Source organism: Phalacrocorax carbo, chromosome 19 (genome assembly GCF_963921805.1).
Source record: "Phalacrocorax carbo chromosome 19, bPhaCar2.1, whole genome shotgun sequence".
Lineage (NCBI taxonomy): Eukaryota > Metazoa > Chordata > Aves > Suliformes > Phalacrocoracidae > Phalacrocorax > Phalacrocorax carbo.
This window is the reverse complement of record NC_087531.1, coordinates 94,418-110,084: the sequence shown is the minus strand read 5'-3', so window position 1 is coordinate 110,084 and position 15,667 is coordinate 94,418. Positions and strand designations below refer to the sequence as shown.

General features: G+C 56.4%; 1 protein-coding gene across 1 annotated transcript; it reads left to right on the top strand.

Annotated features, from left to right (window-relative positions):
• Window positions 1-12,861: 12,861 nt before the first annotated feature.
• LOC135316448 (la-related protein 6-like) lies at window positions 12,862-15,377 on the top strand. Its single transcript, XM_064469896.1, has 4 exons — window positions 12,862-13,028; window positions 13,315-13,525; window positions 14,049-14,616; window positions 15,193-15,377. The coding sequence occupies exons 1-4, from the start codon at window positions 12,862-12,864 to the stop codon at window positions 15,375-15,377; spliced, it is 1,131 nt and encodes a 376-aa protein (XP_064325966.1).
• Window positions 15,378-15,667: the final 290 nt, after the last annotated feature.

The following is a 15,667-nucleotide window of genomic DNA, read 5'->3' as shown; positions in this document are numbered from 1 at the left end:
AGGGTGTGGAGGTGGGGGAGCGGGACAGGGGCCTGGACAGCAACAAATGCCGTAGCTGCTAATGACTCCCCCTTCTTCCCCCAGCTGTATGCACTGAGCATGATGTCAAATGGTATGGAATATCCCTTTGGTCAGTTAGCTGGGAAAGCTTTCCCAGCTGTGTCCTCTCCCAGCCTACTTGCTGGTGGGACACTGAGAGAACCAGAAGAGGCCCTGACTGTGGAAGCAGTGCTCAGCAATAACTAGAACATCTCTATGTTATTAACACTGTTTTCAGCATAAATCCAAAACCTATCCCCTACTAGCTACTATGGATAAAATGAACACAATCCTAGCCAAAATCAGGTCTGCGTGGCTCTGGCAACGACTGCTGAAGTGGACTGGGGCAGGGGGAGCGTTGGGGACCCTGAGCCACAGAGCTGACTTGCTCCTGGTGGTATCCCTGAGAAAATGGAATTTTTGGAACTGTCTGCTAAAGACATAACAACGAACTATGTGAGCCTGGCAAAACAGAAGTTGAGGGCCAGAGACAGAAACTGAGAGATAGGGAAGCACCTGTTTCATGACTATATCCTTGAGAAGAGCCGAGCGATGGGTTAAAGCGAACATCCTACCTCAGAAGCTGCTGAGAACATGGTGTTAAAGCGTATAGTCAAGGAGAACAGCCAATTGGGATGTGGATAAGAACTAGAACAAAGTGCCCAGTAGGGAAACTATCCTTGTGCTAATACTAAAAATCATGTGCATAGGCCAGGAACTGCCCCCTCTCTAGTAAGTCCCTTAACCTATGAGCATGTGTGGTAAATTAAAAGTGAGCTGTACTCTTACATTCACGTGAGAAATAAGTTAACCAATTACTAGCTGAGGTATGTGAATATTAGCTGTGATTGACTTATTTAACTGTATAAATGCCTCGTAGCTTCTCGGTGTGGTGTGCTAGCTTTGTGGGCTACTACCTAGCACCAATCTTTGCATAAAAATGACTTAAGTGAAATGCCTCTGCTCTGTGTGCAGTTTGGCATTTTGCGCACTGGGTAAACAAACCCACTTTTTGGGATAACACTGGGACTTATTATGTGTGTGCCTGAGTAAACGCTTGCCGTCTCCTTTGCCCTCAAGGTTGCGTTTGGGCTCCCTTTGCGTGGGGCAAGGGGCTGTGATGGAGCCCAGGGGAGGAGGTGGTGCACTGTGGGGGTGAGGGGAGGGGGCCCCCCGTTGCTGCTGTGCCTCAGCTGTGGGGCTGATGGTGCCAGCCCCTCCCCGTGAAAGGGGTGGTGCCCTGCCCTGGGTGGGTGTGTGGCCAGTGTGAGCCCAGGGAGGAGTGGAGTGTCCCTGGGCTGTGGCTGCAGCGAGGGAGAAGGTGAGCAGGAGCTGGGTGATTGACAGGTGGGTCCTAGGTAAAGCCCTGAGGAGGGCTGTGGCGGGGGCTGCCCAGAGCCAGGCGGTGGGGCAGTGCCGGATCGGAGCTGGCAGCAGGGGCTGCCCAGAGCCGGGCGGTGGGGCAGTGCCGGATCGGAGCTGGCAGCAGGGGCTGCCCAGAGCCGGGCGGTGGGGCAGTGCCGGATCGGAGCTGGCAGCGGGGGCTGCCGGCGGTGGGGCTGCGCTGGGTTGGAGGTGGCAGTGGGGAGAGCGAGGCTGTGTTGAGTGCTCGGTGGGGCTTCCGGGTACGTTGGCAGGGAGAACGGTGCCCCGCAGGGTGAGAGAGCCATGTTGTTCCCTGGAGCATACCAGGAGGTGTAGTCTTCTGGCACTCCGTGGCCGGACGGCCATGCCATGTGTGCCACTGCATGCTGGGAGCTGTAGTTCTTGCAGACTCGGGTTCCCAGAAGCTGTGTTTCTTTTGGGCGTGTGTTGTGTGGCGTAGTTCTTGCTGTTGCTGCAGCCCCCACTGCCGAGGTGTACTTTTATTGCTGGATTCATGTGGATTTCTGCGGGCTTGCAGGTGTGACCACTCCCTCACAACTGGTGAGTTACTCAAGACCTGATAGAAGGGAAAAGGGAAAGGAGGAAGATGACATTTCCCCCTGCCCAGGGCGCAGATGATGGCCGCCGCCTCCCCGGCTCACCGGAGCTCCCGCTCAGCCTCCCCTGGCCCCCCCCTTGCCCCGTGCGCCTGCCCCCAGCCCCGGCACCTCCCCTGAAGCGTGCTGCGTAGCCCTTGGCCGCCCCCAGGCCCTGTCGTGAAGGCAGCGAGCCGGCCCTCGAGCGCACTGGATTCCCCCTCGGCGCAGGGGCCCTTAGCAGTAGCGCGGGGAAGGAGCGGTGTGTCCAGAAGCCCCTGCGCAAGGAGGGGCTTTGGCCAGGGTCGATCGACGGTAATGACGGTCGCTGTTTCTTCTTTCCCTCTCCCAGAGACCGTGCTGAGGACGTGGTTGTCTGTCCTTCCCCCGGGGATGCCGTTGACTGCGGCCGTCTCAGGCTTGCGTGGCTTCTCTCTGCCCGGCGTTGCCATCCTCGCAGCGCGGGGGCGAAAAGGGACACACAGAGCCCTTCCCGGCTGTGGACAGGAGCTGCCTCGGCTGAAGCTGGAGACGCCAACGAAAGGTAAAGCAGAAGAAACTGAAGGCGCTCTGGCTGCCAGCTGCCTTCCTGCCGCAGGCAAGAGAGAGCCTGTCCCTGCAGGTGAGGGAGGGAGGATCCCCCTTCGTAGCCCGCAGCGGGCCAGGCCACCAACGTGCACCGCAGGGTCTGTACGCGTAACCGGGAGTTGGGTACGGGCGTGTAGTGCACGAGCGAGCTAGGCTACGTGCCTAGGAAGCCTCATCTCGTAAGAGCGGTAAGACACCCATGTATCCTCTTTAGGTGGAGGATGGCCTAGAGTCTGGAGCTGCAGAAGAGGCAGGGCGGAGAGGAGGGGAAAGAAGCATCTGAACGGCTAAATTGTGCCAGCAGCGCTGAGAGCGAGAGTCGCGGTGAGTCCTGGGCCACTGGGGCCCCGTTGCCTCTCTTGTGCGTCCTGGGCCCTCCCTGTCTCTCCCCCCTGGCCCCCTCTCTTTCCTTACCTGCTGCAAAATTATTTTGTTTTTGGCGTCCCCCCGCCCCTTCTTTCTCCATCTCGCTCTGAGTGGCTCCCTGCCTCCCCGTCTTTTCAGGCCTCTCTCTCTCTGTCCTGTAGCCTGTGGCTACTTGTTCTTTCTCCACCTCTCTCTGCCTGGCTCTGGCTCCGTTTTTATTTTTTTATTCCTCCTGCTCTGTCCTGTAGCCTGTCGGTGTTTTGTCTTTCTCTGGCTCTCTTGGTCTGGCTCCCTGTGTTACCAAAAAACGCGGTAAAATCGGAAACAACTCTTTAACACCAATTTAGTATTAAAGAGCAGGCGTTCTTTATTCACGGCGCCGGATGCACGGGAGATCGCTCCTCCTGGAGTGCGTACCTCACACACCTTTCCCCTACAATTTATAGATGAAAATTTTACATACTCATACATATTCATTATTGTCCTGTCTACTGATCAGTACAAACTTGCTCGTTCCGTATGTCAGTCACTGCGCAGGCTCCGTTATCCTCTTCTGTTGTTCTCTTCTGAGTAGGTGGTGTTACTTGGGTCGGTGGTGGTCCGTGAGTCGGTGGTCGCGATCTCCCCCTGCCAGAATTGCCTTTTACCTTCTTGGCTCTTAATCTTGGCGGTCTTGGCTAGTTTTCTCAGTCCGCTACACGAAACCGCGTTTTGTCATCCTTTTCTGACAGAAGCACGTTGTCTGTTGTTCTGCTGACATTAACGATCGCCTAGGGACTAAAATGCAGATCGACAGATGCGCTGATTCGTACGCTCCGTGTTCCCGTAATGGAACACCGTCTCTGGTTGGTTGATTTCATCGCTTTGGTGACACCTGTTCCTGTTGTTCAGTTTCTTCTTTTTTGGCTTTGTGTGATTCTCTCTGTGATTCTGTTTTTCTCTGCCTCGCTTTTCCCAGCTCCCCGTCCCTCACTTTGAATACCCGTTATCCTTCACCAGCTCACTCTCCCTTGGTTGCCATCCCCGTTTCTGAGTTCCTCCTGCTTTGCCACGTAGCCCGTGACTTTTTTCTTAATCTCCCTCTGTCTGCCTCAACGCTCCCGCCGCGCTTTTTAGTTCGTCTGCTCTGCTCTGTACCCTGCTACTGTTACTTGCCTGCCTGAGTTCTTCTCTGTCCAGCTCCCTTTCCCTATTCTTGAATTCCTGCTCTTCCTGCACCCGCCGCTGTTCCCTGTGATCTCCGTCTCCCTCTGTCCAGCTCCCTGTCCCTAGGTTTTAATTCCTGCCTCTGCCCGCCGTAGCCCGTCTAGATGTTTCTCTCGGCCTCTCTCTCTGTCCGGCTCCCCCTCTCTGTGTTCTAATTCCACGTTCTCTGTCACGTAGACCCGTGCTGTTTGTTTGTCCTCATCTCTCTCTGTCCAGCTCCTTGCTGCTATGTTTTATTTCTTCCCTCTCTGTCTGTCTTTGTAGCCCATTGCCGTTGTTTTTTTTTTTTCCTACTTGTTTCTTCATGTGTCTCTGTCTGCCTCCCAGTGCCTGATCTTTAATTCCTCCTTCCCTGTAGGCCGCTGTTCCTTTTTTCCATTCTACATTGTGTTCTCTTTGGTCTCCTGTTCTTATTCATCGATTCCCTCCTCGCCGCCCTGTGGCCTGTCCCCATTTTATTGTTGCGCCTCTCTCCCTCTCTCTGGCTTCTTGCCCCTGTTTTGAAAATTCCTCCCTCTCTTCTCTCTTCCCTGTTGGCCGTGTGATCTTCAGCCTTTCTCCATCTCTTTCTGCCCAGCTCTCTCTGTCTATTCGTTAATTCTTCCCTCTCTGCCCTGTAGCCTGTAGCTTCTGTCCTTTCTCCATCTTGCTGTCCCTGGCTCCCCCGTGACCCTACACTAGAATTGTTTCTCCCTTCTCCCCGTACGCGTTGCGATTCCTTTTGCTCCCCATCGCCCTTTGGTTTTTTTCCTTTTTTTCTGGCTCCCTGTCCCTAATTCTTAATTCTCTCCCTTCTCGTGCTCTGTACCACGTAGCCCCATGGTTTGTTTTGTGGGGTTCCCTCGCAGTTCCCTCACGGTTCCATCCAGGTACATAGTGGGCTATATTGGTCTAGTCCATACTGGGCTTTATTGGTCCGGTCCGTACATCCCATTTCCGTCCCGGTTCCCTCCCACTTCATCCCCGTACGTCCCGGTTCCCTCCCAGTTGCCTCCAGTATGTCCTAGTTCCCTCCCGGTTCCCTCCCAGTTTCTTCTCAGTATATCCCGGTACGTCCTGGTACATCCCAGTTCCCTCCCAGTTTCTTCCCAGTACAACCCAGTAGATCCTGGTACATCCCAATTCCCTTCCAGTTCCACCCAGTACATCCAAGTACAAGCCTGTACATCCCAGTTCCTCCACAGTACATCCCAGGACATTCCAGTTCCTTCCCAGTACATCCCAGTACATTCCAGTTCCTTCCCAGGACATCCCACTACATCCCCGTTCCATCCCAGTACATCCCAGTTCCCTCCCATTACATCCCAGTACATCCCAGTTCCCTCCCAGTACTGGGATGGCCTGGGATCTACTGTGGAGGAACTAGGATGTACAGGCTTGGACTTGGATGTACTGGGTGGAACTGGGAGGGAATTGGGATGTACCAGGATGTACCAGGATGTACTGGGATGTACTGGGAAGGAACTGGGAGGGAACTGGGATGTACTGTGAGGAAACTGGGATGTACTGGGAGGGAACTGGGATGTACTGGGATGTACTGGAGGGAACTGGGATGTACTGGGAGGGAACTGGGATGTGCCAGTTCACTCCCACTTCCCTCCCACTGCCTCCCAGTATATCCCAGTTTCCTCCCAGTACATCCCAGTAAATCCCAGTTCCCTCCCAGTACATCCCAGTACATTCCAGTTCCTTCCCAGTACATCCCAGTACATCCCCATTCCATCCCAGTACATCCCAGTTCCCTCACTGTTCATCCCCGTACATCCCAATTCCCTCCCGGTTCTCTCCCACTTCTTTCCCTGTGCCTCCCAGTACATCCCAGTTCCCTCCCATTACATCCCAGTACATCCCAGTTCCCTCCCATTACATCCCAGTACATCCCAGTTCCCTCCCAGTACATCCCAGTTCCCTCACTGTTCATCCCCGTACATCCCAATTCCCTCCCGGTTCTCTCCCACTTCTTCCCCAGTGCCTCCCAATACATCCCAGTTCCCTCCCATTACATCCCAGTACATCCCAGTTCCCTCCCATTACATCCCAGTACATCCCAGTTCCCTCCCAGTACATCCCAGTTCCCTCCCAGTACTGGGAGGGAACTGGGATGTACTGGGAGGCACTACAATGTGCTGGGATGGCCTGGGATGTATTGTGGAGGAACTAGGATGTACAGGCTTGGACTTGGATGTAGTGGGTGGAACTGGGAGGAAATTGGGAAGTACCAGGATCTACTGGGATATACTGGGAGGGAACTGGGAGGGAACTGGGATGTACTGTGAGGAAACTGGGATGTACTGCGATGTACTGGGAGGGAACTGGGATGTACTGTGAGGGAACTGGGATGTGCCAGTTCACTCCCACTTCCCTCCCACTGCCTCCCAGTACATCCCAGTTCCCTCCCAGTACGTCCCAGTTCCCTCCCAGTACGTCCCAGTACGTCCCAGTTCCCTCCCAGTACGTCCCAGTACATACCAGTTTCCTCTCAGTACATCCCAGTTCCCTCCCAGTACATCCCAGTTCCCTCCCAGTCCATTCCAGTTCCCTCCAGTATATCTGGAGGCCCAGGTCTCCCCATGTGCTCTCTGCCAGAGGCTCCAGGTAGGGCCATTCTCCCCGGCTGCCGTGTAGAGCACATTCTTTACATGTTGTCCTGCCCGGACTGGCCCAAGAGCTACGGCATGAACTATTTCTCGTTTAATCTGTTCAAAGGCTTGTCGTTGCTCCGGGCCCCATTTGAAATCATTCTTCTTCCGGGTCACTTGATGGAGGGGGCTTACGATCAGACTGTAATTTGGAATCCGCATCCTCCAAAAACCCACAACGCCCAAGAAAGCTTCCGTCTCCTTTTTGCTGGTTGGTGGAGACATGGCTGCTATTTTGTTGATCACATCCATGGGGATCTGACGACGACCATCTTGCCATTTGATTCCTAAGAACTGGATTTCTCGTGTGGGTCCCTTCACCTTACTTTGTTTTATGGCAAAACCAGCTTTCAGAAGGATTTGGACTATTTTCTCTCCTTTCTCAAAAACAACTTCTGCTGTGTTGCCCCACACGATGATGTCATCAATGTATTGAAGGTGTTCTGGGGCTTCTCCCTGTTCCAGTACAGTCTGAATCAGTCCATGGCAAATGGTAGGGCTGTGTTTCCACCCCTGGGGCAGTCGATTCCAGGTGTACTGGACGCCCCTCCATGTGAAAGCAAACTGTGGCCTGCACTCTGCTGCCAGAGGGGTTGAGAAGAATGCATTAGCAATATCAATTGTGGCATACCACTTGGCCGCCTTTGACTCCAGTTCGTATTGAAGTTCTAGCATGTCTGGCACAGCAGCACTCAACGCTGGAGTGACTTCATTCAGGCCACGATAGTCTACTGTTAACCTCCACTCTCCGTTAGACTTCCGCACTGGCCACGTGGGACTGTTAAAGGGTGAGTGGGTCTTACTGATGACTCCTTGGCTCCTCAGTTGGTGAATGAGTTTATGGATGGGGATCAGAGAGTCTCTGTTGGTGCGATATTGCTGCTGGTGCACTGTTGTGGTGGCGATTGGCACCTGTTGTTCTTTGACCTTCAGCAACCCCACAACAGAAGGGTCCTTCGAGAGGCCAGGCAAGGTAGACAGCTGTTTAGTTTCCTCCGTCTCCAAGGCAGCTACACCAAAAGCCCACCTGTACCCCTTTGGGTCCTTGACATACCCTCTCCTCAGGTAGTCTATGCCAAGGATGCACGGACCTCGGGGCCGGTCACAATGGGGTGCTTCTGCCACTCATGGCCAGTTAGGCTCACTTCGGCCTCCAGTACAGTTAGCTCTTGGGATCCCCCTGTCACTCCAGCAATGCTGATGGGTTCTGCCCCTATATAGTTCGATGGCATTAAGGTGCACTGTGCGCCGGTGTCCACTAAAGCTTTATGCTCCTGTGGGTCGGATGTGCCAGGCCATCGCATCCACACAGTCCAGTAAGCCCGGTTATCCCTTTCCTCCACCCGGCTGGAGGCAGGGCCCCCCTAGTCCTGATCGTTGCAGTCACAACTCACCTCCTGCAAATGTGAATCAGGAGTCCCTCTATTACGCTTAGAAATAAAACCAGCGCTTCTACTCCTCTGTCTGGGGACTTGCTCAAAGGAAACTGGAGCAGCAGCTTTCCTGGAAGAGCCTCCCTGAGTGCCTGTTCTTCCTTGCAGTTCACGCACTCGTGCCTGTAGGGTCGAAGTAGCTTGCCATCCCACCTCATCATGTCCTCTCCGTGGTCACGCAGGTAGAACCATAGGGTGGCCCGTGGTGTGCATCCCCTCCTTTGAACCAAAGGACGCTTATTCCTAACAGCTGAGACACTGCTCTGTCGAGGTGGGGAGTAGGACAGATCTTCTTTGAGTTGCTGGACCTCTTGGGATAGTTTCTCCACAGCAGAGGCGAGCGAGGAAGAGAGATTTGTTTCATAATCCCGGAGTCTATCAATCGCCTCCGCCACCGTTGGTGTCTCGTCACCTTTCCAGGACATCACTGCCAATGACTTTGCATGCGAAGGTGGTGCGCTCCGTACAAACTTGCGCCATGTGGGTCGTGTGCACTCGGCTTCATCTGGATCTTTGGAGGACCGTTGATCGTCCAGGTCACCATAAATCACCTCAAACACAGCTAATTCCCTTAGATACTGGATGCCTTTCTCCACAGTTGTCCATTTTCCTGGGCGATATGTAACATCTTCTTTAAAGGGATACCTTTCCTTCACTCCGGGCAGGAGTCACCTCCAGAGGCTGAGGGCTTGTGGCTTTTTCCCAGTTGCTTTGTCAACGCCCCCTTCCCCAGAAAGGGATCCCAGTTGTCTGGCTTCTTTTCCCTCTAGTTCCAGGCTACTGGCCCCTTTATCCCAGCATCGGAGCAGCCAGGTGACAATGTGCTCACCTCAACGATGGCTATAACCTTTTCGCATATCTCGCAACTGGCTGAAGGACAGGGATCGGGTGGTCTCTATTTCATTTATGACTTCCTCCTCTCCCCGTGATGGCCCTGGTTCTTCATCATCCCGTTCTAAACGAGTTGATGTCCGCTTCCAATATTTCACCTTGTGTATGGGGGCAACTGATACTGGTACGGGTTGATTCTCTGAGCCAGCTCCGGTACTTGTCGTGGGGGTTTGAGTGGCTGCAGTGCCTGTCCTCAGGGCTGGAGTGACTACAGTGCCAGTCACTTTGCATTTCAACCCAGAGACATTCTCTTCCCCCTGGGGGCTCTGACTACTGTTGGGCAGGGCTCGGCATGCATGGGCCAGGCCCCAGCACCTTGCAGTTATCTGTGTCTCTCTGGAGTTCCCAGCGTAACAACATACTTTCTCCAAATATTCCACTAGTTTTTTAGGATTCTGCACTTGCTCGGGGATGAAACTCCAAAACACTGGGGGTGCCCATTGCCCGAGGTATTTGCCCATGCTATCCCACACGCCCTGCCACTCGTAACTATCAAGCCTTGGGGCAGATTTCTGGGTGATATTCTTCAGTTGCTTAATCCAAACCAAAACAACATGCCCAAAAACTAACAATAAGTGCACCTTAACCACCCAAGGATGTTCAAGATACAAAAACGTTGTTGTAACAAAGGCACAGACATCATAGCACAAAGTTGCAAAGGTGCGGTTCTGTATTTCCTCCATATAAAATCTCTCCGAGGAGGAGGTATAATTGCTAATGGCCTCAACAAGGTGGTATCCGAAGTACAGTAACCGTTTCAGCAAAAAACACCCAAATACCAGATAAAGCTGAAAATGAATGTTTGTGTAAGAAATCTCATAGGAAAAGGTTAGTAATCACAGCAGAGCACAGCAGACTAAACAAACCAACACCGATCTTTAACACCAACTGCAAAAAGAACAACATGGTGCTGTGACCAGCAGCTGTTATTATCTCCAACCCTTGAGCCCCACGTTGGGCGCCAAAAACACTGTCATAGTTTAGCGGCAGCTCAGCCCCACACCGTCGCTCGCTCACTCCCCCACCGGTAGATGGGGGAGAGAATCAGAAGGGTAACGCTCGTGGGTTGGGATAAGAACAGTTTAATAATTAAAATTACAAGAAACAACAACAGAAATGCAATGTAAAGGAGAACAACGAGAGGCGCAAAACCCCGGGGGAGGAGGGAAGGGAGGGGAGAGGGGGAACGAACCGCTGAAACGAACCGCACGTGCCGCAGCCGCTCACCACCCACTGACCCAACGCCGTGCCGCTCCCGAGCCGCCAACTGCTCCCCCTTCATATACTGCTCCTGGTGTCACATGGTATGGCATGTACATGCCGTTGGCCAGTCAGGGTCAGCCACCCCCACCATGGCCCTGCCCCTCCCAGCCCCCCGCCCCACGGCAGAGCTCAGAAAGCTGGAAGGGTAGCCGACCCTCCACAGTGAGAGAATTAACCCCTTCTCAGCCAAAACCAGCACAAGGGGCAATATGCCCGTTACACCAAAGTTCACGGAGGGGAGAAGCGTCTGAAAGGTCAGGCTGCTGCTCTGCACGGGGCCACAAGAAGCATTTTCTAATTATGCTTCCAGACTAGGTGTGGAGGATGGGAGCAGCGAGACAGGGATGTGCCGGCTGACAGGTCATTCCTGCTCTCACCCCTTGGGAAGGGGAAGATTTACCGTCAGCCTCTCCCTCTGTGTCCTTGCTCGCTTCACTCCCCCTCTGGATTATCCCGTCTTGCGGGGACGGCTGGACCGGCCTGAACCTCCCTTCGGATACCAGCTCTCAGGGCTGGAACGAGGGCCTTATTTCCCCCTGGGGAGCAGAGCAGCCCCTCCTGACCCCGAGCGTAGCCGGCTGCAGGTGGAAAGCGAAGCGCAGCTCAGAATGCTGCCGTTAGAACGCGCCCACGGCCCCGTTCGGCTCGCTGCTGGCTCCACCGCCCCTCCCCGGGGGGCAAATCCCTGCAGGGACTCCGTCGCGAGCGTTGCTGCGGGGCTGGGCTGGCAGGCCGGGGAGCTGCCGGGCTCGGCAATGGGAGCCCAGCGAAGGGCGGGGGAAGCGGGGCTGCCTGCGCGGCCCCTTGCTGCCTGCCAGGGACAGGCCGTGCCCGCGCGTGGGCAAAGGCTGGTTGGCAGCAGCAGGTACTTCCAGTCTAGAGGCAGCGTAGATGGGGGGGGAGGGTGGAGTTCGGCCCTGTAGTGTCCTGCCACCCTTTGCAAGTTCAGGTGAGGTGTGCCCTCGTTGTCCCCTGCCACCAAGTGCCACCACCCTTCAGGGACCGTGGCTGTTGCCAGCTCCCCTGCCAGGCAGGCCACCTCTCACCCCAGGACATTCTCTTCCACCCACCATCTCACCGACACACGCTTCCCAACCAGCAGGGAGAGGCAGAAGGTGGTATGGGAGAGACAGCGAGTGCACCGCCCCCAGGGAAAACGGGGGGCTTGTGACACCCCAGAAGAGGTTCAGCATTGCCGGTCCCCGGGACTCATCCCAGAAGGACGAGCTTTGAGCCGGAGAGTGCGGCACAGCCCGGGGATTCATCGGCAGCAGCCCTGCATGGCTGGGGCAGGGTGTTTGGGCAGGGGAGACTGCAGTGCTGCAGCCGGGGACCAGGCTGCCCGCATGGGAGGTGCTGCCAGTCTGGTGACAGGTTGTTCTGAGAGCTCAGGGTGGACGCGTGGCGAGCCCTTGGCTGGTCCTTGTGGCCACAGGGCAAAGAGCAACATCGGCTAAACCCCATGCCTGCACAGATGGGCAGCTCCGGTTCTCGGCCGCCTGGGCAGCCCACCGTGCCCTGGCATCGCCCCCGGCCTGGCACGGCCACCCTGCCTGCCCAAGCCCCCGCTGCTCTGACAGCCGTGTCCCCATCTCCACGCTGCCCATGGTGGCGGGTCAAGCATCAAGGATGAGTTTCATCCCGGGCCTCCTTCCCCATCTCATACTGAAGCTATGGGCCATCCTGCCCCACAGTGTCACCCCCTCCCAGGGGGCCTGTGCCCTTCCCTGGGCTTCAGCCCATTCTTGGGGCTCTTCTGCTCCCTCTCCTTGGGATGAGGAATAGTGCTGCAGGAAGAAAGACCTTTGCCTGTCACTCTGGCAGCACCAGGAGCCCAAAGAGTGCCCTGGACTCAACCCTCCTTCCACCTCCATGTCACTGTTACTGTCTCTGCACAAGACAGAGAAACTGAGGCACAGATCAAGATGCCTCATGGCAGCAGTTCACCACCCTGCTGGGCACCACCGGGCACCACTGGGTACCAGTACCGGTACCAGTGGCTCTGCCCCTCCCCTGCCCACCTGGCCTGGCTTAGCAATCATGGCTGCTCCCGGGGCTGAGCTGGGGCTGTTTAACCAGCAGACAGGTTTCACCTGGAGCCTGGTGGGTCTCAGAGGGGGCAGGCCCATAACTGCCTGCAGGAGCTCATTCTGAGTGGCTGCCTTTATAAGCCAGCAGCTTGGGTGCTCTAAGGGTTTTACCTTTCTTCATTTCACTTTGTCTTTTAGGAGCCTTAGTTTGGAGGAGGGGAGGTTTGGGGCCTGCTGCTTGCAGGTCTCTAGGAGGTAAAGCCAGCTCTCTCTGCCTTTCTCAGCACTGCTAAGCAGGTAAGGGCACAGCAACGAGCTGCCTCTGCTTCCCCCATCCCTGGGCTGGGGGCTGCAGCCCAGAGCAGGGCTCTGCCCTGGGGCTGGCTGCAGTTGGGAAGCCTCCTACCACTGTGCTTCTCCTTTGTAATGTCCCAGGTGAAGGACAATGTCATTGGGTAGTTCCGGGGTGGCCTCAGGGCTCGGTTCCCAGCCCAGCTGCAGCACCCCTCAGCTGGAACAAAGGAGTTCCTTCCCGGCGCGGCATCTCCTTCCACCGCAGAGCCGCTCGCTCGCCCTGCTCAGCCAGGAGGACTTCTTAAGAAGCTTCAACGGGTACGTGGCCGCTGGGATGAGTGGGGGGGCTGAGCCCTGCTCTTGCCTCGTGTTTGTCCCCAGGGGAATGTGTCCCTTGTCTGGGATGGATTGGGGTTCACGGTCTGGCACTGGTGCTCCCAGCATCGGGAGGCACGCGGGGTGCAGGCTGGCGTTGCTCCCCTGTAGCTGATGGCCCTGGGTCTCTGCGGTGTCTCTGCCGTCTGCACTGTTGTAGCTGAGACCAGGCAGTGCTGTGCGTCCCAAAGGCCACCAGCTCACACCCCTGTCTCTGCTGCTCTGCCAGGAGCTTCTCTGATGTAAGCGATGTCTGTGGGGCTGATCTGTTGGACTGCAGCTCCTCCACCCCCGACCCGCAGCTGGTCCGCAGGATTGTGTCCCAGGTGGAGTTCTACCTTTCTGATGAGAACCTGTCCAAGGATGCTTTCCTTCTGAAACATGTCCAAAAGAAGAAGATGGGCTTTGTCAGCATCAAACTGCTGACATCCTTCAAGAAGGTAGGCAGTCCATGGCACCTGCCAGCCGGGGTGGGAAAGGGCCTTTGGGTGGAGGGTGTCTGGGTGTGCTCTGTCTGTCTCTGGAGGGGTGTGTGGGGAGGTCCAGGCTCCCCTCAGGCTGTCTGTGTCCCAGGGAAGTGCTGGTGGTGCAGAGCTGGGCTCTGCTCCCTGCCCTCGATGTGCTGCAGCAGTTCTGCAACCAGGGAGGGTGGCTGGGGAAGCAGTGAACAGTCCTCAGGGCTGGATTTGCCTCTTCTGCCGGTTGTCCCCCCGCGCTGCTTTGGGAGAGACCATCCCTTAACCGAAAAAGCGCAGTGAGGTGCTGGTGGTGTGAGGTACTGGGAAGCGGCAGCTTGTTGCTGCAATCCAGGGGCACTGGAGACCACCTGCTGCAGACCCGCATCTGCTCATGTGAAAGGGGGATGGTGCCTTGCCGTGACTTCAGCCTGCCTGGATGATGGATTGAGGGTGGTCCCTGCCTGGGGACGCTCATGGGGACGCAGTGGCTCCCTTTCTCCCACAGGTGAAATACCTGACGCGTGACTGGCGGCTCACACGCTACGCCCTGCAGTTCTCGGAGCTGCTGGAAGTGAACAAGGAGGGCACCAAAGTGAGGCGGCGGGTCCCCCTGCCCGAGTCCCTGCAGAGCTTCTCCCCCAGCAAACTGCTGCTGGCCTGGGAGCTGCTGCCGATCCAGAATAACTTCATCGAGACCATCGTGAGTATGTTCAGCCCCTTTGGTGCCATTGTATCCATCCACATCCTGCGGCCGGGCCGCAAGCTGCCCTCGCATGTGCGGAAATACACGTCGCTCTTCCCCGAGCTGCTGAGAAAGCGCTGTGCCCTGGTGGAGTACGATAGGCTGGGGAGCGCCCGCAGGGCCTTTGAGCACCTCGGCCGCCGAAGCCACCGGTGCGGTGAGAGCATCAGGGTGGTCTGGCTCTGCTGGAAGGTCTCCAAGAAGGAACCTCAGAACAAGAGGGAGGTGGCGAAGAAGCTGGGCCACCACTGGGATTGGAAGGTGCAGGCGGCGGCCACCATCTTCCCCTATGGCATTGGGGGCTCCCTGCTCTACCGCTCTCTGGAGTCCGGCAATGCTCCAGTGTCACTGTCTCTGCTCCTGAACACGGACCCCTCGGCACCCACCTGCCCATGCAGCGCCTTCCAGCCCAGGGACTTTAGCAACACCTTTACAAGATCGCTCCTCACCAGGACAGTCTTCCCCCCACTCGGGATGGGCTTGGGCACCGGTGGCTGCCACTGCTTCTGCTCCAGCACGGAGCGGCCCCACGGCTGCGGCTGGGGGAGCGGAGCGGGGTGGATACCTGGGCACCCTGGGGCAGCAGGCCTGCTCTGCATGCCACACCTCCTCCCAGAAATTCCCTGGCAGGAAATCGGGTGCCTGAGCCCCTTGGCCTGCGGGGTGGGGTGCTTCGCCTCCCAATGTTCCTGATGGCACCAAGGGCTTCAGCAGCAGCATGGGGAGAGGAAAGCTCACCCTCCGGCACTGAGGCTCATCTACCTTTGGGTTTGGGGATTTTTCTTTCTTTTTGTTTCCACTTCACTCGATCAGAATAACTCTGTGTGAGCCCTGAGAGCTGCGGGCAGTGGTGGTGCAGCTGGTGCAGGGGACGGTAGTTATCGGTTGATGACGATGCTCGGAGCAGGTCAGCATGTGAGACGAGATGCTGAGCAGCAGCGACCCCGGGAGCTGCGCCATACCATGCTGGTGGCACCGAGAGCGCCCCTGTGCAGGCTCCAGAGGGGCTCCCAGCACCCCAGCGGCATCACTGAGACTGCTCAAAGGAAGGGGCTTATCCCCTACGACTGCCGGTGCTGGGGGCTGCTCTGACGGGACCTCACCCCGCACCTTCTGCAAGCCCTACCCGCAAAGCTGAGGTGGCTCCCCGAAGTCGTCGTTGGCTGCACTGGTCCACGTTGTGGATCTCGGATGGGAAATAGGCAATAAAGAGGGATGAATCTTCCAGGCACTTTCTGGCTGCTGCAGTGAGGTTTTTAATTATTCCCAAACCCTCTCACCCCCAAACCTCCCCCCATCCTATTTGGTGTTGCAGCTGCCCACGGTGGAGGCAGAGAAGGGGAGGGGGTTCCCTGGCTGGCCTGCAGCTCCCTCCCTCGCCA